The sequence below is a fragment of the Magnolia sinica genome, chromosome 12 (genome assembly GCF_029962835.1).
Source record: "Magnolia sinica isolate HGM2019 chromosome 12, MsV1, whole genome shotgun sequence".
NCBI lineage: Eukaryota > Viridiplantae > Streptophyta > Magnoliopsida > Magnoliales > Magnoliaceae > Magnolia > Magnolia sinica.
In genome coordinates this window covers 78,953,779-78,975,227 of record NC_080584.1, presented here as the reverse complement: position 1 = coordinate 78,975,227, position 21,449 = coordinate 78,953,779, and the positions used below count along the sequence as shown (strand labels likewise).

At 39.5% G+C, this 21,449-nt stretch overlaps 1 protein-coding gene across 1 annotated transcript; it reads left to right on the top strand.

The window, feature by feature from the left end:
- Positions 1 to 4,858: 4,858 nt before the first annotated feature.
- LOC131220660 (G-type lectin S-receptor-like serine/threonine-protein kinase At2g19130) lies at positions 4,859 to 7,588 on the top strand. The gene has a single exon (XM_058215447.1). The coding sequence runs from the start codon at positions 4,903 to 4,905 to the stop codon at positions 7,396 to 7,398; it is 2,496 nt and encodes an 831-aa protein (XP_058071430.1). The 5' UTR covers positions 4,859 to 4,902; the 3' UTR covers positions 7,399 to 7,588.
- Positions 7,589 to 21,449: the final 13,861 nt, after the last annotated feature.

The window sequence follows — 21,449 nt, the reverse complement described above, 5'->3', positions numbered from 1 at the left end:
TGCTCGGGTTCAGCTTCATATGATATTTGTAAAGGATAAGGAACATTTTCTCCAGATCGGCAATATGATTGGCCACACGTATACTTTTGACGAGCATATCGTCGATGTATACTTCCATAGTTCGACCGATTTGCTGAGCGAACATTTTGTTCACTAACTGCTGGTAGGTTGCTCCTGCATTCTTTAGGCCAAATGACATCATACGGTAACAGTAAAGACCTTTGTTAGTGACAAAGGTAGTCTTAGATTTATCTGATTGATGCATTACAATTTGATTGTATCCGAAATAAACATCCATAAAACTAAGAAGTTCATGTCCTGCCGTGTTGTTCACCAACTGATTGATACTTGGAAAAGGAAAGTTGTCCTTTAGACAGGCTTTGTTTAAGTCGGTATAGTCAATACAAACTCGCCACTTCCCGTTCGCTTTTTTAATGAGTACGACGTTAGCTATCCATTCCGGATAGTATATCTCCTTGATGAATTTAGCCTTGAGGAGCTTGCTGACATCTTCTTCGATGATGACGTACCTTTCTGGGATGAGTAGTCGTCGCTTCTGTTGGATTGGCCGGTAGGTCAGATCGATATTGAGACGATGGGTCATTATCGAGGGATCAATCCTAGGCATGTCTTTATGACTCCATGCAAACGCATCGGCGTACCGTCGGAGTAGAGATATTAGATTATCTTTCAGGGGCGACTGAAGAGACAAGCTAACTCGGACCGTTTTGAGTTCATTTGTCTCGATCAATGGTATCGGAACAAGGTCTTCAAACGGTTGACCTCGCTCGTGAGTCTCGGCCTGAGGGTCCAATGATTCAATCGTGGTTACCTCGGCTAGAGCTCTAATGGCCGTCGCATAGCAGCGCCTTGCTTCGTGTTGATCACCTTTGACGGCTCCTACTCTCGACTCAGTCGGGAATTTCATGGAGAGGTGATAAGTTGACATGACAACTTGGAGAAGACACAGAGAAGGCCGACCGAGGATGGCGTTGTAGACTGAAGGTTGGTTGACTATCAGAAAGTCGACCATAACTGTCGTCTGATGCAGGGCATTTCTGACAGTGAGAGGTAACGAAATAAATCCTTCAGGATGAACTTGTCTGCCTGAGAATCCGATTAATGGGGTTTGAACTGGTCGTAATGCTGATCGTTCGATGCTTATTTTATCGAATGCTTGAGTGAACATCACGTTTGCAGATGATCCTGTATTGATGAGAATATGGAACACTTTACGGTTTACTACAGTGAGGGTGACAACTAAGCCGTCATCATGTGGAAGATGAATGCCCTGAATGTCCTCATCAGTAAATGATATGCAGTACTTTTCCTTTTTTCTCTCTTTTGGAGGCCTAACTAGAATCAGGATCTCGGACTCGGGCCGACTGATGCTCATCGCGTGATTTTTTCAAGCATTGTTTGAGTCGCCTTTGCCTCAGGGACCACCGATGATAGTTCAGATTTCTTCCGTAGGTCGGTTATCACTTGAGCGTTCTTCCGTTGTCCCGGTTCTTTCGACATGCTCTTTGAGATGACCCTCTTGGATGAGCCTCTCGATTTCCTATTTCAAGTGGTAGCAATCACTTGTGTTGTGCCCATGATCGCGATGATAATGACAGTACTTGTCTTTGTTCTATCGGTTGGGATTACCGTAGAGCTTGTCGGGCCAATTCATGAACCTTTCGTTCTTTATTTTCATAAGGACTTGTTCTCGTGGTTTATTAAGTGGAGTATAGGTTGAAAATTTGTTGCCAGGCCGCTTACTTGTCTTGCGATCGTCGCGAGACCAATCTTCCTTATGCTTCTTACCACCAGCCGAGTCAACTTCCTTTTTTGTTAACTCTTTGGCTGAGGTTTTTGCATTTTGAGTGGCCTTACGCAAGATCCAAGTTTCTTCAGTGTCCACATATTTATTCGATCAAGCCATGAATTCAGCCAAAGTAGTGGGCGGATTCTTGTCCAAAGATGCAAGAAATGGCCTATCTTTGACGCCTTGCATGATCGAATTAAGGCCTGTCTCGTCCGAATGTTTCCGGACTTGAAGTAATTCAAAGTTGAAGCACTTGATATAATCCTTGTGTAGCTCTCTCTCCTTTTGGATTATATTGTTCAAGTGCGCAGACGGTTTCAACTTTTTCTTCCCGCTGATGAAATTGGTGAGAAAGGCGTCGTTGAGCTCTGTAAATGAGCTGATAGACTTAGGTTTTAACTGCTTGAACCAAAGCCAAGCCATGTCGGTTAACGTAAGGGAGAAGACCCAACACATCTTAGCGTCCAAGGCATCGTGCAATTTCATGTAAGTTGTGAAGGACTCAATATGATCGGTTGGGTTGGCTTTACCGGTGAAGGGAGTGATTTGCGGGAGGCGGAATCGTTCCGATAACCGAGCTTGCATGATCTTTTTCGTGAATGGAGATGCTTTTGCCTCGGGCCTGGTCTGATTTACATAGCGGTTTTGCTTCATATCTGCGATCTCTTCCCGTACTTCCTTCCAAAGGTCCTGTAGTTTAGCTTTACAGGGTTCGTCGCTATCAGCTGTACCCTCGTCTGGGAGTCTGCTGCGCTTTCTCCGATTAATTTTGTGTCGAAGATCGGTGGCAGGCAGCGGGACGGTCACGGAAATATGAGAGGGTGCTGGCTCAGCTGGACCCTGGTGCTGATTGTTCTGAGGAGCAGAGCGTGGAGCGACAGGCTAAGGATAGCGTGGAGCGTCTGTCCGACCATCACCCTGATGGGGCAGTTGAACCTGCTGGCGATGGATCTGTTCCAGCATTTGCTTCATGTAGTTCATGTCGGTCATAAGTTCCTAAACCTCCTATCTAACCGTCCGTTTTCACAATTCCTTTGAGTGTTTCTAGTTGAAACGGAGGTCGTCGGTCGAGCCACAGAACCTTGTCGATTATCGGGTCGGTTCTAAGCCCCTTGGGCTCCATTCATACCCGTTGGACCTTTTGTCGTGGGTGGTCTAGTGACAGGGACCTCATTAGGCTCGTTCTGGACGGTTCTCCTTGTTCTTGCCATCGGAGCTGCTCAATACTTGGGAAGAATGACTTTTCGTATCGCTTCCCACAGACGGTGCCAAACTGTTAATGTAAAAATCTGGTACACCCTCCTTAGATCCTTCACCTGCACAGGAAGAAGACAATGGAGACCCTGGCTAGAGCCAAGGACCCTTCGATGCCAAAGTCAGACTAGGATCGTATTGGGGGGTCTTAGAGAGAGGGTTTTTTGCGTACCTTTCACCCTTGGGGTCTTTCATATTAATAAGTAGGGGAGGATCCCGTCGTGTCAGGATTCTTTTCCTGATATCTTGGAGATTTGATGCTAATCTAATTTTGGACTCCCGCCGATCCCGAGATCTTTGGGATCAGGGATCTTTTTATTGGATGTTCGGGGTGGTATTTCATTCTACACCATTCCTCCCTTCATCGGCCTGGCCGACTCTATTGACAAACAGGTCTTGGCTGGCTTATAGAAGGTTGAGCTACTTGCCCTCTGTCGGATAAGACGAGACTGATCCATAACTAGTGCGGTCTTGATCCGATTGCCAACATTGTAACCGACCTCGGGATAGATCGGTTTTATGGTCGGTCGTGGGGCTTCTGAGCTTTGGGTCTCAGTTGGCCTTTTTGGATTTTATTGCCTTGTTTATCGAGCCAACTTCCTGCACCTCAGAGATGCTGCTTTTTGGCTCAGGACTCTGTAAGTCTCGGTCTGGATTGGTTCCTTGTTATCCAAGCTAAGTCTCTCCTTCAGGCTTTGAGTATGTGTGCCTCGGTCAAGCTTATTGCCTCAGGATCCCGGGCAGTGTCAGTAGAGTTGGTCCATTCCATAGCCGAGTCTCCAGACTTGCACTATTTTTTCCCTAACAACTATAAATTAGAAATACTAACAACGTTAAATCTAATAGTAGCACACTACATAAGGCACTGTATAAGTGCATTTTACCTCTGGTAGGGATAGTTGGTTTGCTTCCCTTGTTCGGTTCCAGTTCTATCAAGTCGACTCAATGAGTCTTCCTGACTTAGTGTTGAGTCATCTTGAAGTTCCTTGATATGTATTGATATATCATTGTGTAACAGCTTGAGTTTTTAGAGAAAATGGTTATTCCAGAAGGTATTAGAGGAGATAGTTAGGTTTTCGAATCTCCTATGGGGGACCAAGAAAATTAAGTCCAGCTAAGGGACTGAGAAATCAAGCATGGTGTGAGTGTCCCTCCACCCACCTTCTCCTAACATGATCCTGTGCATAGCTCCACCCCGCACATGTGAGAGAGTGCTAAAGTCCCTTGGGACACATTGATACACCATCACAAGTCATTTCCACCACTGAGTTTTCCAGTGAATCAGTACTGAGTTTTCTAGGGACTCAGCTCAAATTCTCACTAAGTTGAGTTGACCTAGATGAGTTTGGGGTTGAGTCAGTGAGTTAAAAAAGTATGCATGGAAGGACTCAAGATTGAATTTTCAAATATTTTTGAACTTTGATGCATGCTGCGCACTATAAAACATTCTCGGTATTTTGCAACATGATTAGAAGGATTTTTTTATTTTTATTTTATTATTATTATTTATTTTCAGCTACCAAATTTCAGCTTTAAACCACCCATAAATCCTTGGCTTCCAGTGACTCGGATTGAAATCTCACCGAGTCAAGCTGACTCAGACAAGTTCAGAGTCGAGTCAGCGAGTTTTAGAACTTTGACACGGGCACAACACGGCAAGGCAAACTCAACATTGACCATGTCTAGAGGGGTGTTTCAGCCACAAAATTTGAACTTTGAAGAACCAGTCAACCATGGTAACCAAGGGGAATTTAAGTAATTTTAACTTCGCACTGTAATGCCAGGAAACCTCCTTCCAAGCACCTCATCGTATCTTCTCCTCCCTACATATATCTTGCATGTCCATGCATGTTTCAGTAGGCATGGATACCAGAAGAAGCATGCCATATCTCTCTCTCCTCCTCTTCTTCATCCTTTCTCTCAAGGCCCACCTCTCCAATGGTTTAGATTCCATCACCCCAACTCAACATCTTAGTAGGCCCCATAACCTAACCTCCCAAGATGGGATATTTGAACTGGGTTTCTTCACACCAGGCAAATCCCAGAACTACTACATAGGCATCTGGTACAAACAGATCTCAGAACAAACAGTTGTCTGGGTAGCTAACAGAGAAAAGCCCCTCCCAAATCCCTCCAATTCAATCCTAACAATTGCAGAAGATGGCAATCTAGTCCTCCTCAGCACCTCAAAATTTCCAATCTGGTCCACCAATCTAACATCCAAGCCGTTTAACTCGACTGTTGCGGTCCTCCTAGATGATGGAAATCTAGTTCTGAGAGACTGGTCCGATCCATCTGTCCTGCACTGGCAGAGTTTTAATCACCCAACTCATACATGGCTGCCTGGAGGGTGGCTTGGTTTGAACAAGGTGACGAAGGAATACCAACAGATTACTTCATGGAAGAACTCCGAAGATCCAGCCCCTGGGCCATTCTCTCTCTCAATAGACCCAAGCCGAAGCACGCAGTATTTTATGACGTGGAATGGGACTCGAAATTACTGGACTAGTGGGGATTGGGATGGAAATATTTTCAGCAAAGTCCCCGAAATGATATGGAGTTATATATTGAATTTCAATTTCAATGAAACCAAAGAGAGGAAGTTTTTCACTTATTCGGTGAAAAATGATTCCATCCTTACAAGAATCGTGATGGGTTCTTCAGGCCAAATTAATCAGTTTTCATGGCTGAAAGACTCAAATTCATGGAATCTGTTCTGGTCTCAGCCAAGATCTCGATGTGATATTTATGCTATTTGTGGGGTCTTTGGGAGCTGCAAAGAGGAGAGCTCGACGTCCTGTACGTGCTTGCATGGTTTCGAGCCAAAGTCTCTGAATGACTGGAATTTGAGTAGTTGGTCAGGTGGGTGCAGGAGGAAAACTCCTTTGGGGTGTGGGCAGAATGTGTCTTTTGATGGTGAGAAAGACAGGTTTTGGGCTTTGTCCGGCATGAAGCTGCCAGACCCCTCGCGATCTTTGGCGGTTGGGAATGTCGGTGAATGTGAATTGGCTTGCTTAAATGACTGTTCTTGCACTGCTTATGCTTTCAAGAGCAGGTGTTTGATATGGAATGGAGAATTGTTAGATCTGAAGCAGTTGTCTGGTGGAAATGTTGACGAAGGCACTCTTCATCTCCGTCTTGATCCCTCTGAAATAAAGTTTTCGGTCAGTAGGAAGGGAACCATTACATGGGCTGTTGTAGGCGCAGTTGCCGGAGCTGTTTTTCTATTGGGTATTGTTCTGTTTTTTATTTGGAGGCGACGGTGGGGACGGAAAATGGTATGTTCGGATGCAGTTCAAGGCTCCTTGACTGCATTTAGCTACCGAAGTCTGCAGATTGCAACGAAGAATTTCTCAGAGAAATTAGGCGGTGGAGGTTTCGGTTCTGTTTTCAAAGGGACTTTGCCTGATCAAACAACTGTCGCAGTGAAGAAGCTTGAAGGGCTTCGGCAAGGAGAAAAGCAGTTCCGGATGGAGGTGAGCACAATCGGGATGATCCAACACGTTAATCTCATCCGCCTTCGTGGGTTTTGCTCGGAAATGGCTAAAAGGCTGCTTGTCTATGATTACATGCCAAATGGGTCTTTGGATTCTCATCTGTTTGGTAAGAATTCCAATGTCCTGGATTGGGCAACGAGGTATCAGATTGCGATTGAGACGGCAAGAGGAATAGCTTATCTTCATGAGAAATGCAGAGACTGTATCATACATTGCGATATTAAGCCAGCAAACATACTTCTGGATGGTGGGTTCTGTTCCAAGGTGGCTGATTTTGGTCTGGCGAAGCTTGTTGGGCGGGAATTCAGTCGGGTTTTAACAACCATGAGAGGAACAAGAGGCTATCTTGCTCCTGAATGGATTTCAGGCCTGGCAATCACGCCAAAAGCCGATGTCTACAGCTATGGGATGATGGTTTTCGAGATCATTTCAGGGAGGAGGAACACAGAGCAATTGGCGGTTGGGGAAACAGTCTTTTTCCCGATTTGGGCTCTGAGAAAAATCATGGATGGTGAAATCCATTGCTTGTTGGATTACAGATTGGAGGGAAATGCAAACATGGAAGAACTCAGTCGAGCTTGCAGAGTCGCTGGCTGGTGCATTCAGGACGATGAGAACGACAGGCCGTCGATGGGGCAGGTTATTCAAATCTTGGAGGGTGTTTTGGAAGCAAATGTCCCACCGGTACCGAGATCGCTTCAGATTCTTGCAGAAAATCAGAACGTGGTTTTCTTCTCCAACTCTTCACCGGCGTCTTCTCAAAGCTCTGAACTGCCGAACAATTTATCAACGACTTCACGGTCCAAAAGTGTGTCGTCAGCAAGTTCCAAGGAGTAAAGATTATCATGGAAAGATCTCAACATCCCAAATTCCAATTCAAATCATGGCGTAGAAATTAGTTTCTTACAGTAGCTGTCTTCTTCAGTTTTTCTGTCTGTATATATGCCACGTTTGGATGTTCAATTGAATTGAATCGTGATATTTCAGTTGAACAGAGCAGATGTTGGTTCCCTATTTGTGGTTTAGATTGTTCTAGGTTCAACTTGAAATCATGGAACTGAGAATGGATTCTTTGTTTGCCAAAATCATGACTTTCTTGCTTTTTTCCTCCTTTGCTGTATAGTGATTGGTCCATCTCAGTCAGTAGAATTGGGCATCAGACCGAGTTGGATCGGATTACGTCTAATTCGACTCGGTTCGAAATTTGCAGGGCCTGACCCGAACTCGATCCGATCTGGTACCGAGTCCGAGTCATCTAACTTGAACAGATCTGAACTCCTACTGGCCTGAATCAATCCGAGTCCGACTCGGTCAGGAAAACCGAGTTGGATCAGATTGGGAAAGGTTCGGATCGTTCATTTCTTTCAACGGTGTAGAAATCATTATTATCAGTGTTTTGTATGGTGCAATCTACTTGATTATTGAATTTACTTAAAATTTAGTTTCAACCCCTAAAATGATATGAAAAAACTGATGGACGGTGTGGATAAACCAAAAAAATTCAAGATGGCCCCACATAATTTACTCAGTAAGATAAAATACGTACAGGTATATAGCTTCTTGAAGAAGCTTTACACCGTATACATATCTTCTTGAAGAAGCTTTATATGTCTATAGCTAGCACCAGCTAGCATATATAGTTGCTCTTAGTACGTGTCGTGCGAAGACAACACTGACGCTCCTCGATCTCCGAGTTGTGAGAACGGTTCAAAGGAGATCAAAGTTACATCTTACATGGGCCCCACGGTAATGTATTTATTATATCTACACCATTCATCTATTTTTAGAGCTCATTTTAGAGCATTATCTAAAAAAATGAATCATATCCAAAGATCATCTGGACCACACCATAAATAGCAGTAGAGATAATGATTTTCACCTTTAAAAAATTTGTAGGGCCCACTATAACGTTTATTTTACATCCAATCTGTTTATAAGGTCACAAGTAACTGAATGAATAGGAAAAATAAATTTCATAAGGTCATATGTACCTGAATGAGGAGGAAAAACTAATTTCATATTGATCCAAAACTTCTGTGACCTTAAAAAGGGTTTCAATGGTAGACGTTCAATCTCCCACTAGTTTTTGAAGTGTGGTCCAGTTGATGGTTAGATCTGTCTTATTATTTTTTTAATCTCAAGCTTTAAAATGAGCTCGCCAAATGGATGGACGGTTTGGATATAACACATACCTCGTGATCAGACCCGTTACACCAGCCGATCCGCTTCATACATCAGCCAATCTGCTTCCGTCAACTTCAGTGTGACTGTCAAGACGACAGCCTGTAAACAGATGTACACTGACCATTCTTCAGTTACGACTCTCTCTCCTTCCCTCTCTCATTTGTACGCAACTATACACCATTTCTCGGTATATATTTCTCTCCAACATTCAACAGAGAAATCCCATGAAGCTCTCCAACATCCAACAGAGAAATCCCATGAAGCTCTCCAACATCCAACAGAGAAATCCCATGAAGCTCCAAAACCCAACGGCAGGAAAAGAAGGATTTGATCTATCACACGACATCTAGCTTGCCTTCTTCTTTAATAGAAATAAAGAGACAAATATAGAGAGAGACAGACAGATATAAAGAGAGAGAGAAATAGAGAGATAGAGTTGGAGGGCTCGAGTGTGCATTGGGCGGGATTTTTTGGCACCGAACGAAAAGCCTGGGCGGCGAAACTTTTGTTTAGAGATATATTTACATCCCGGGTCGGGTCGGGTCAGGTCGGTTCGGACCATTTCTGTTCGAGTTTTCGGATCAATTCTGTTCGGATACACCTTTATCCGAACCCGACCCGAAAAATGTTCGGATCTGGATTGACAAACTCAATTAAGGCCGGTCTAGGCCGTCGGTTATATTCGAAATGGTATCGTGTCGGGTTGGATTGGGTCGGATCCACCAGATCGGGTCCAACATGCCCACCTTTATCAGTTAACGACGCAAATTCAATGCATTCTACAATCACACGGTCCAATTACATTACAACAACCACAATTTTTTTGCTTGATGCAAATAGAGGATCCGTATTCCATGGAACTAAGTTAATTGTTTTGTGTCGACTGATTATCATGTTTCAGTTGAATTGAGTATCCAAACGCGCTATAGGTTTTTGTGAAATCCTTTGGTTATAACAACAACATGAGATAATCGTGTTTTATATTACCATTAGGGTTCTATTATTTCGATCTCTTCTTGTTTGAGTTTCTTTGAATTCAAAATCCAGACTGCACATCTGGTGGGCCCACAATAATGGGCGATGGCACAAAATCCAATCCATTCAGACGATCCTAACATTTGAATTTAGGATGAAGGAAAAAAAAACAATCTACTTGCATTTTTGGCCATGTTATGATGTACAGTTGGGATTGTGTTAGTTTTTTGCAGAGTTTAAAAGATGCGTCTCATCCCCTTCACAACTAGCACTGATGTACAGTTATCTGGACCATCCAACTAAACAACATGTCCCCAACACAATTTCCAGACAGCATGTACTGATCTTTGATGAAGAAGAAGAACCATTTCAACCATCTACTCTATCTGACACAACTTCTCCCAGCCGAGTAGTAACTATTTAAGCTCTTATGATCGAGGACGATGTTGTTTCATTATCTGCTTTGCCAATTGAAATGTCAAAAACACCTCCTCTGGGACCCAAGAAAATGTTTCCTATTAAAGAAGTGCTCTCTTTACTTGGTCAAGCTCCTATCAGTTACATCATTGTAGCCAAGTCCCCACTGCCTTCCTCGAAACGTCAGTAACTCCAGGATAAATTACGAGCTCTTACACGATCAAGGGTGATTGAAATTATCTTCATAGGATTGGTAGAGAGACTTACACTTCTTATTCATCGCAATCAAATGCTATCTCGCTTAGACAAAACCCTTTCTACCAAAATGCCTCCACTTCATGAATTTCTACACTTCATGCAAGAGTATCAGAATATCAATGTTGTAGTCGATAGTATCTAGGCCAAGCATTTGGCCACAACCCTTGAGGTGACCGAGGTCACTGCTGCTTAAGAGTCTGATACGAAAACGACCGATCTTACAACCCAAATTGTAGCAATGGAGGAGAAACTAGAGGCGTTAAAGAATTTCCATGTGGAGTTGGAGCAAGATGTGCATTCCGTGGTGGGAGAGGTGTTGTCAGATGCCTTAAATCTGCACCTTTTTTAGGTCACTCGACTAGTCAAGGCCTGGCTCGACCAGTCGAGCCCGCCTAACTCAACGTCCAGTGAGCACATGTTTTGGGTGTCCGTGATGCTCGACCAGTTGAGGGTCAGGATCGACCGGTCAAGTAGGTTACTCGACCAGTCGAGGCCCTCCTTCGACTAGTCGAGGGTTACGCAGATCCTGCGCAGACTACGTAAATTTGAGGCAGTTTTCGGACTTTTCCAAGGTCGGTGCATAAGTGGAGTTGCCTAAACTATAAATAGGAGTACTCCTTAGGGCTATTCTAGGTGATTTAAAAGCTTTCTAAAAGTTTTTCAAGGATTCCTAAAAGGGTTTTAGGGTTATCAAATGATATAGCAAAGTTAAGATTTGAGATTGTTTGAATCGAGTAAGTCCTCTCTCTTGTATTTCTATTTCATAGTGGATTTCTATCGCTTTGTGCCATAGTTTTTTCCCGAAAGGGTTTTCCATGTTAAATCTTTGTGTTCTCTTATGATTGCTTGTTGCTCTTGGATTGCTATCCTAGATCTAGATTTGTGTGATTCCGCCGCACAAATCCCCAACAGGAGGTACTAGTGATACTGGCAGCATTGATACCAAATTTCTAATAGAACTACGCTTAATGTTTTGTTGAGGTGCTGTGGGTGCCATTTTAGTAAGGATAGCCACCATCCTGTTCAAGTTCTAAGTCTGGATGGGCATCCACATGTTGAATGATTCTGCCTGAATTCATGAATGCCCTGCTTGGGGCCATGCTTGCTCGACTTGAACCCTCCCTTGCTCTGTGATATGTTGGATTCCCAACTACATATCGCATAACCCAATCGATATCATCTCAAGAGGATCGATCTTATACAATGATGCTTTATCTTGGTTTGAAGGATTAGGCATTGGATATTTGATGGTGAGCATAGGCGTTCAGGTTCTAGCTACATATGCATCTCCTTAGGTGGAAGCAATTCAGAAGTTGTTGTGGGATCATTAACCGGGTAACCCTTCAACTTATATTTCTAAACTTGAATTAATTAATCATGCTTATGTCACACCGGTATTTATATCAAGTCAGGTCTCTCATCAGGCATGCCAACCGAACAACTTTGTGGGAGTAGCTAAATAAAATAAATCAATTCATAATGCTGAAATAAAATCAACCTCAATAAATAAGTATTGAGAGGTTGATACGAATTCAGTTCTAAGGACAACCTTACACCATAAAAACCAAGGGTTTATGGCAGGACAACCTTATTTCTAGAACGTCCTTTATATCAAAAACTCAATCTGAAGTGAAATAAATAAATAGCAAGGAATTGAAATAAATTGCAGGAATATAAATCTAAATTATTACAACATTCCACACACTTGCTTGAAATGTAAATTTTACAACATTCACATCCACACATACATCCCACAAACTTGAATGATAAAAGATATACAAATTTAAGCAAGCATTCAAACCACAAGACAAAGAATTATAGTGGTTCGCTTGTGTGTACACCAACTGTTTCACAACAGCCACATAGAATGCTACTCTACTCCTAATATCCTCACACACGGGATATTAGTGTTCACTATCAAAATAGGTTTCACATGTTCACCTAAAACCTTCACAATTGTGTCTTTTTAACATGGGCTTACACAATCCAAAAACTCACACTTTCTGAGTTTTTTGGCTCTCCTCAAATAACCAACACAATAAGATTTTTCTAGCTCAATCTCAAAAGAAACCAAAAGAATGTAAATTACATAAAAGTAAAATACCTGGATTTCTCCTTTTTGTGGTAGCCCGGTAGAACCAATATGAGTAGATGTTCGAATCAACGTTCAATATCCAATACTCACTTTACAATGGTTCTAACTTCTAATTGATTTTAAATTAAATCAAATGGGCGTAGCTCTATTTGATTTTGATTCCAAGAAAAAAGAATACAACAATTCCTCTTTTCAAATAAGATTGGAATATAGGAATAAAATCAAATAAGAAAAGCTAACAAAAAAAATATTAAATATGCACAACGTAGCTTAAAATGAACAAACTTATTTCAGAGTGGAGGCTTGAATTTTCTTGAAATTAATCGATGAAAAGCTCTAAAATTCGTGTTCAATTTATAGATAAAAAGATCATGTTTACGACTGGTCTTAGGAACCCTTCGACTAGTCGTAGAACCAAAGATATTTTGAAAATTTTGAGCGCGATCTTAAAAACCGTTCTACAACAGGTCTTAAGGATTCTACGACTGGTTGTGGACCACCTATGACTGGTCATAGCTAACCCAGGACTGGTCGTAGACAACCAGGTTTGGTTGCTGGAGTTTGAGTCGTAGTTTCAGGACTGGTCGAAGGTCAAGTCGTGACCTCCCTACGGCCGGTTGAATAGTCTCCAGGACTGGTTGTAGAGTAACCAAAAAATTCTAAAAATCTTCAACAACTTAGGACTGGTCGTGGAATTTCTTGGACTAGTCGAACCAGTGCTAAGACTAGTCGAACAAGGTCCAGGACTAGTCTTAGAATAGACCAATTCATATTAATATATTCATTTTGAATTATCTATACAAAATGACCTACCCTAAGGTCAATCTAAGGTCTATCATACCTGGGACATGAAGTATGAACATTGAACTTCATCCTTTCAGATGTAGGTTGACTTTTGAACTTTATGAAGCTTGAGATCTCTATCTTGATATAGCTTGATCTTGAGATCTTCGAAAGCTTGAACTTAAACTTCATCTTGAGTTGTACTTAAGTCTTGAAATGTACTCTTCTTATCAATGTAGATCTGAACATTGATGCTTAAAGTACATAACTTTACATTTCTTGAAGCAGAGCGCCGTACATGTCTTGAACCATTGTGATGTAGTGTCTTGATCATATATATATCAGCATACAAACACAAGACACAGATAGAGGTTTTGGCACAACAAAATTTGACAACCAAAGGAGCATGAGACCTAGCACTTACAATCTCCCCCTTTGTCAAATTTGTGACAAAACACACTTATATAAAAATAAGAGAAGCACCACATGCATAATAAGGAATCATGCACCAGTTGTCATAAACTAACAAGCACATAACATTCATCTATACTTACTCCCCCTGAGTAGCAGCACACATATGAAAAATATAATGATGATTATAGTACTACTCATATCCATAAGCAATCAAACCAAAAGCTTCCAAAAGCCTTCTCCCCCTTTTTGTCACAAAATGACAAAGGAAAAAATAATGCAAAGAATAAAAGATGGAGTAATAGATAGATTTAATCGACAATATATAAGCAAGTAAAAGTTCACAATCCATTTACTAATTTAACTAAAAAGTCAGCAAACCAGCTAAGGTGCACAATCCAACATAAGTATGAAAGATAATATAGACCAAGAATTAAAATCATTCAATCAGATCCTGAAGATGGAGTAGGAATGGTAGGATTAAGTTTATGCATCCCCTTTATCAAGCGCCTAAGATACTTGCGCATATATTTAAACTGAAGATCATGGGCAACATTCATATTCTCTACCTTCTCCTCTAGAGCACGAAGATGAGCATCAAACTCAGATGGCTCATAGTCAGGATCATTTTCAGAATCTGAATCAAGTTCATCGAAACTATCATCCATATTCACATCATCAGAAGGAAGATCACCAGCTTCTTCATTCCCAGCTTTAACTCTTCCACCACCAACATCCACTTGGCCACGAGCTAATTCCAATTTCATCTTGTTAATATTTGAATTGTTAAAAATAAGATGATGGATGGGAGCCTCTCTAACAGGCATAGCGACTAGTATGTGATTAGCTAAAACAGTTATGAGGTAGGCAAAAGGAATATCACTGTGACCTGGATGGAGATAAGACTGAATAATGGAATGACATATCAATGAAGGAAGGCAAATTTTAGTACTAGAAATGACAGAGTGCAAAACATGAACCATAAATGCAGTTAGTTCGTTTTTGTTACCAGAATGCGGATACGGATTTGAAATAAAGATTCTGTGAAGAACCCTATATCTGGGTAACAAATACTTTGAGGGGAGCGCATTCCCTTTATGAGTCCATTGCACATTCATGTTACATAAATCTCTGGTAAGCATACACTTTTCAAATTTTGAGGGTTTTTCAGGTAAAGTATGAATAGGAATACCCTCCTCATTAACAGGTATATCCATTAACCCTGTAATCAGATGACGATCAACCTCAAATGGACCTCTCTAATATCAATTTTAAAAGTTAAATTCTCAAAAGAGAATTCTGAGATGCATGCAAACATGGCCTGTGCAATAGATTGGTATGCAGGCCTACCCCAATGTAAGATGTTATCCAATCCTATAACTTGGAGGAGTGGAAAAATACCAAAAGGAGCAGTGTGTTCAATGGATACTGGTCTCTCAACAATGACACTACGTATATGCAAATCCCATACATCAGATGGATCATCTTTGGGAGACCGAAGATGGCGCCAAATGATTGGAGTTGATCTAGAGGATGATGGACCATGAGAAGTTTTCTTTTTCCCTCTAGTATCCATTTCTAAGAATAAACACACGGAACCAAGAAGATTCAATAGATTTGAAATGCGGTTTTGATAGATCAGATTTTTCAAAAGGAAACCTCAAAATTGTAATGAAAGATCAAATAGATTACTCCAAGAGTGAAAATGGAGTACTATTAACAAGAATCTATAAGAAAAATGCAAAAGAACCACTAACCTCGAAGAACAATGAAGGTGGGTTCGACTGGTCGGGCCTCGGCTCGTTGGAGAGGAAAAAGGAAATGAGGAAGATGAGATTTTTCCCAAATTTTAAAAGACCCAATGAGCTCCACAACTGGTCTTAAGATGTCATCGACCGGTCGTACCGCGACTGGTCGAGTACATCCTTGACTGGTCGTGCATCGACTAAAATACGCAATTTTTATAAAAATTTAAAATTTAAACACGTAAAATATCAAATATAAATACACTATGATATAAGTATGCAAGAATAGTCGATTTAAATTGCACATACCAAGATTAAATTTCAATTTACTAAACCTGTTTTTGTCAAGCGGTTTAGTGAAAATGTCAGCAAGTTGAGTCTCGGTCGGTATATATTCAAAAGATATTATCTTTTCTTCCACTAATTCACGAATGTAATGATACCTAATGTCAATGTGCTTGGTACGTGAATGATGGATTGGATTTTTAGAAATGTTTATAGCACTGAAATTATCACAATATAAGACCATAGAATCTCGTGCTATTCTATAATCACTTAACATACGTTTCATCCAAACAAGCTGAGTTTATGCATTTCTAGTCATAATGTATTCAACATCAGTAGTTGAGAGTGATACAGAACTTTGGTTCTTGCTAAACTAAGAAACTAAACAATTTCCAATATAAAAACAATCATCACTAGTTGATTTCCTATAATCGAAATTTCCAGCCCAATCAGCATTAGTGTACCTAGCCAATTGAACATTAGTATCATATGGATACCAAAGACCTAAATTAGCAGAACTTGTGACATATCGAATAATCCGCTTAACAGTAGTTAGATGTGATTCTTTAGGATTAGCCTAATATCTAGCGCAAATACCAGCACTGAAAGCAATATCAGGTCTACCAGCAGTTAAATAAAGCAAACCACCAATCATGCTACGATATAATTTAGGATTCACATCTTTACCTGTAGAGTCCTTTGAGAGTCTTAGAGTTGTACTCATAGGAATCTCAAAACTCTTACCATTCTCAAATCCGAATCTTTTAATCAAGTTCAAGACATACTTAGTTTGAGAAATAAAAATTTCATCAGGTTGTTGTTTTACTTGCAACCTTAGGAAGTAGTTTAACTCCCCAACCATGCTCATTTTGAACTTAGATTTCATTAAATCTGCAAACTCAATAGTTAAGTAAGTACAAGTTGATCCATAAAAAAAAAAAAAAAGTTGATCCATAAATAATATCATCAACATAGATCTGAACCATTAAAATATCATTGTTATGTTTCTTAACAAAGAGCGTCTTATTGACACTACCCATAAGAAAATTATGACTTAGTAAAAACTTAGTCAATTTTTTGTACCATGCTCTAGGAGCTTGTTTTAAACCATATAGAGCTTTTTTAAGACGATATACATGATCAGTAAACTTATGGTCTTCAAACCTTGTAGGTTGTTCAACATATACTTCTTCATATAAATCGCCATTCAAAAAGGCACTATTTACATCCATTTGATAAATTTTAAACTTTCTAAAGCATGCAATGGATATAAAAAGTCTGATTGATTCAAGGCAAGCAACTAGGGTAAAAGTTTCATCATAATCAATGCCTTCTACTTGAGTGTACCCTTGTACAACTAGTCTTGCCTTGTTTCGAATAATGTTACCAAGTTCATCAAACTTATTTTTGAAAATCCATTTTGTTCTGATAATATGTTTATCTTTAGGTCTAGGAACAAGATACCAGACATCATTTCGAACAAATTGATTAAGTTTTTCCTGCATAGCTACTATCCAGTTTTCGTCAGAAAGCTCTTCTTTTATGTTCACCGGTTCTATTTGAGAAGTAAAGCACACGTAATTATATATGTCTTCTAATTGTCTACGAGTGCACACACCAGGGAGAGGTTTTTCAAGAATTTGAGTGGTTGGATGATCTTTGACAGTCCTTAGTTCAGAGTTTTCTTGATTTGATGAAGAATCTGGTTTGTTAATTAAAAGAACTTTATCATTATTTGAATTTGGGGTAGGTGTATTCAAGTGATCATCAATGACCACATTAGTGGACTCTTGAATCACACCAGTCCTGTTGTTCAGTGCACGATATGCCCGACTATTGAAAGAGTATTTTAAAAAGATCCCTTCGTTACTTTTAGTGTCAAACTTTCTCAGATTTTCATGGTCACGCAAAATATAACACTTGCTACCAAAAACTTGAAAGTATTTGACAGTAGGCTTCTTATCAAACCAAAGTTCATAAGCCGTTTTATTATTAGATTTACATGTATAAACTCGGTTAAAAATATAGCAGGCGGTATTCACTGCTTCAACCCAAAGATTTCTAGGGAGCTTCATACTATTCAACATTATGTTTTCCATTTCTTGAAGCACTCTATTTTTCCTTTCCACAATTCCATTTTGTTGTGGTGTTTTGGGCACAGAATTCATGCGATATTCCCTGATCGATACAGAATTTCTCAAAACTACTATTCTCGAACTCAGATTTATGATCACTACGGATCTTACAGACTTGAGAACTTTTTTCAGTCTGGATCCGTTTGATAATCCTTTTCACTTCATCAAGGGTTTCTGACTTATCTCTCAAGAAAGCTACCCAAGTGAATCTGGTAAAATCATCCACAATTACCAGGATGCATTTTTTTTCACCTCGACTCTCCGTCCTTATAGGTCCTATAAGATCCATATGGAGTAGCTCGAGTGGTCTTAATGTGGCATTGGAGTTCACCTTTTTGTGAGAGCTCCTTGTTTGCTTGCCATACTGGCATTCACCACATATTTTGTCTACTTTTTGTAATTTAGGTAGACCTCTTATTAGTTCTCCTTTGTTCAATCTGTATAAATTATGGTAGTGTACATGTCCAAGGCATTTATGCCATAATTTTGTCTCATCGGTATGGACTATGTAGCACGATTGATTAGATGAGCTGCCATCGCATACAATGTAGCAGTTTTCGGAAGTTCTGCGACCAGTTAATATTACAGAACCCTTTTTGTTTATAATTTCACAACCTTTATTAGAAAATTTCACACTATGATTGTTATCGCATATTTGAGATATGCTTAACAGGTTATGTTTTAGTCTCTCAATATATAAAACATTCTTAAATAAGGGGCGGTTATAGAGTTGAACCGTACCTTGGCCAATAATTTTGCAGTTGCTACCATCACCAATTGTGACAGATCCATCAGTCATATCTTTAAGGTCGGTGAATAAAGCATTGCCGCCTATCATATGTCTGGAGTACCCGCTATTAAGGTACCACTTCGAATGACTTGTTGCTTTGAAAGCGGTGTGGGCAACCAAGCAGGTATCCTTAGGAACCCATTAATTTCATAACTATTTTGGGTTTATGAGTATAGTTGGTCTTTTTATTTTTGTAATTGTAAGAATGACCCACTTAGTTAGATTTTAAGAGCTCCTTAAGAAAATCAACTATTTTTTCTGCTAAAGGGTTTTGGTTTTGATTTTTATAGTGGACATAGTTGCTTTTAGGTTTTTGAAAAGATTTAACATTTTTAGAAAAACTTTAATTAATACTTTTCCCTTTTGAGTTTGAGGTTGCTCCTCTTACAAACTTAGGAGGTGTATTCTTTTGTTTAGAAGGTCTGCTCTTATCATAGCCCAACCCGGATCTATCGCCACATTTTCTAGATCCAGATAAAAGTTTTTCAAACTTTGGATATCCTTGGGCATACCTCATGTATCCTTTAAACTCAAAAGTGAAGAGCTTTCAAGGTTAAGTTTATCATTTTCAGATTTAAGACTTTTAATCTGGGAGGTTTTGAATTCTAAATCACTTTTTATCTTTTCAAAACAATCTGAAATAGGAGATTTTTCTAAAACAAGTGAATCAAAATTTTCTTTGAGTTTTAAAAACTTTTCTTTTTGAAGTTTCAGTTTTACGACAATTTTACAACTTTCCTTGTATAGGGCATTGTAAGCATCTTGAAGATCTTCTTCATTTTCATGATCACTATTCAGATTTTCTTTACTAGTTGAATCATCATGATCTGAAAAAGTGAACTTGGCTAGAGTCATAAGGTCTTTAACTTCATTGTCCGACTCAATTTCAGAATCTTCTGATTCAGAAGAGGCTTCAGTGCCAGAAGATTCATCCCAAGTAGCCAACAATCCTTTCTTTTTAGATTTGTCCTTTTAAGGACATTTGTTTGCTAAATTCTCATATTCTTGGCAGTTGTAACATTGACTATCTTTCAAAGATTTTCAAGTTTTAGTTTTAGATTTAGATCTTCTCTTATCATTTGATTTTTAAAAGTCTACCCTCTTTTTATTTTTGAAAATCTTGTAAAACTTTTTTGCTAAAAGAGCCATATCATCTTCAGAGTTTTCTTGAGAAATACATTTAGAAGATTTAAGAGTGATAGATTTTCCTTTAGGAGCTTTAAAGTTTAACTCATAGGTTTGTAAAGAACCAACTAGTTCTTCTACCCTCATATTGTCCGTATCATGAAGTTCCTGGATCGCGGTTACCTTAAAGTTGAACCGTTCAGGAAGTAAGTGTAGTATCTTTGCACATACTTTGCTTTCTGGGATTTTGTCGCCAATACCCCACTTAGAGTTCACAATGTCATTTACTCTTGTATAAAAGTCTATAAACATTTCATTTTCCTCTATATGAATTTCTTCAAATTTGGTTGTGAGGAGTTGGACTTTAGATTTTTTGACAATTGATGTACCCTCGTGTGTCATTTCTAATATATCCCAAGCTTGCTTTACAGTATCGTAGGATATAATTCTTTTGAATTCATTTGGTAATAGTGCGCAAGTGATTGCGTTTAGTGCTTTTGCATTGGCACTACTCTCACTTCTCTGAAGTGTGGTCCAAGATAAATAAGGTGAAATTTTTATTGATTTTGAACCATCGACACCAGTTACTTCCATGGTAGGAGGGGTCCATTCAGTCATTGTGGCTTGCTACATGCTCTTATCCATTGATGTGAGGAAAATCCTCATCCTGGCTTTCCAATAGGCATAGTTGGAGCCATCAAATGGTGGAGGCCTAATGACTGAATGGCTATCAAAATTTGACATCTTAAATATAACTTAGATCATTAGCTCAGGAAATGAATCCAAAAATAAAGAATTAAAAACGAGCTTTTAGGCTCTGATACCACTTGAAACAGCCTAACTATACGTCCTGGGGGGGAGGGGGGTGAATAAGACTATTATAATTATAACAGCAGAATAAAGTAGCCAAATAAAATAAATCAATTCACAATGCTGAAATAAAATCAACCTCAATAAACAAGTATTGAGAGGTTTATACGAATTCAGTTCTAAAGACAACCTTACACCATAAAAACCAAGAGTTTATGGCAGGACAACCTTATTTCTAGAACGTCCTTTGTATCAAAAACTCAATCTGAAGAGAAATAAATAAATAACAAGGAATTGAAATAAATTGCAGGAATATAAATCTAAATTATTACAACATCCACACACTTTCTTGAAATGTAAATTTTACAACATTCACATCCACACATACATCCCACAAACTTGAATGATAAAAGATAAAAATTTAAGCAAGCATTCAAACCACAAGACAGAATTATAGTGGTTCGCCTGTGTGTACACCAACTGTTTCACAATAACCACACAGAATGCTACTCCACTCCTAATATCCTCACATGGTGGATATTAGTGTTCACTATCAAAATACGTATCCCAGGTTCACCTAAAACCTTCACAATTGTGTCTTTTTAACTTGGGATTACACAATCTAAAAACCCACACTTTCTGAGTTTTCTGGCTCTCCTCAGATAACCAACACAATGAGATTTTTCTAGCTCAATCTCAAAAGAAACCAAAAGAATGTAAATTACATAAAAGTAAAATACCTAGATTTCTCCTTTTTGTGGTAGCTCGGTAGAACCAATATGAGTAGATGTTCGAATCAACGTTCAATGTCCAATACTCACTTTACAATGGTTCTAAGTTCTAATTGATTTTAAATTAAATCAAATGGGTGTAGC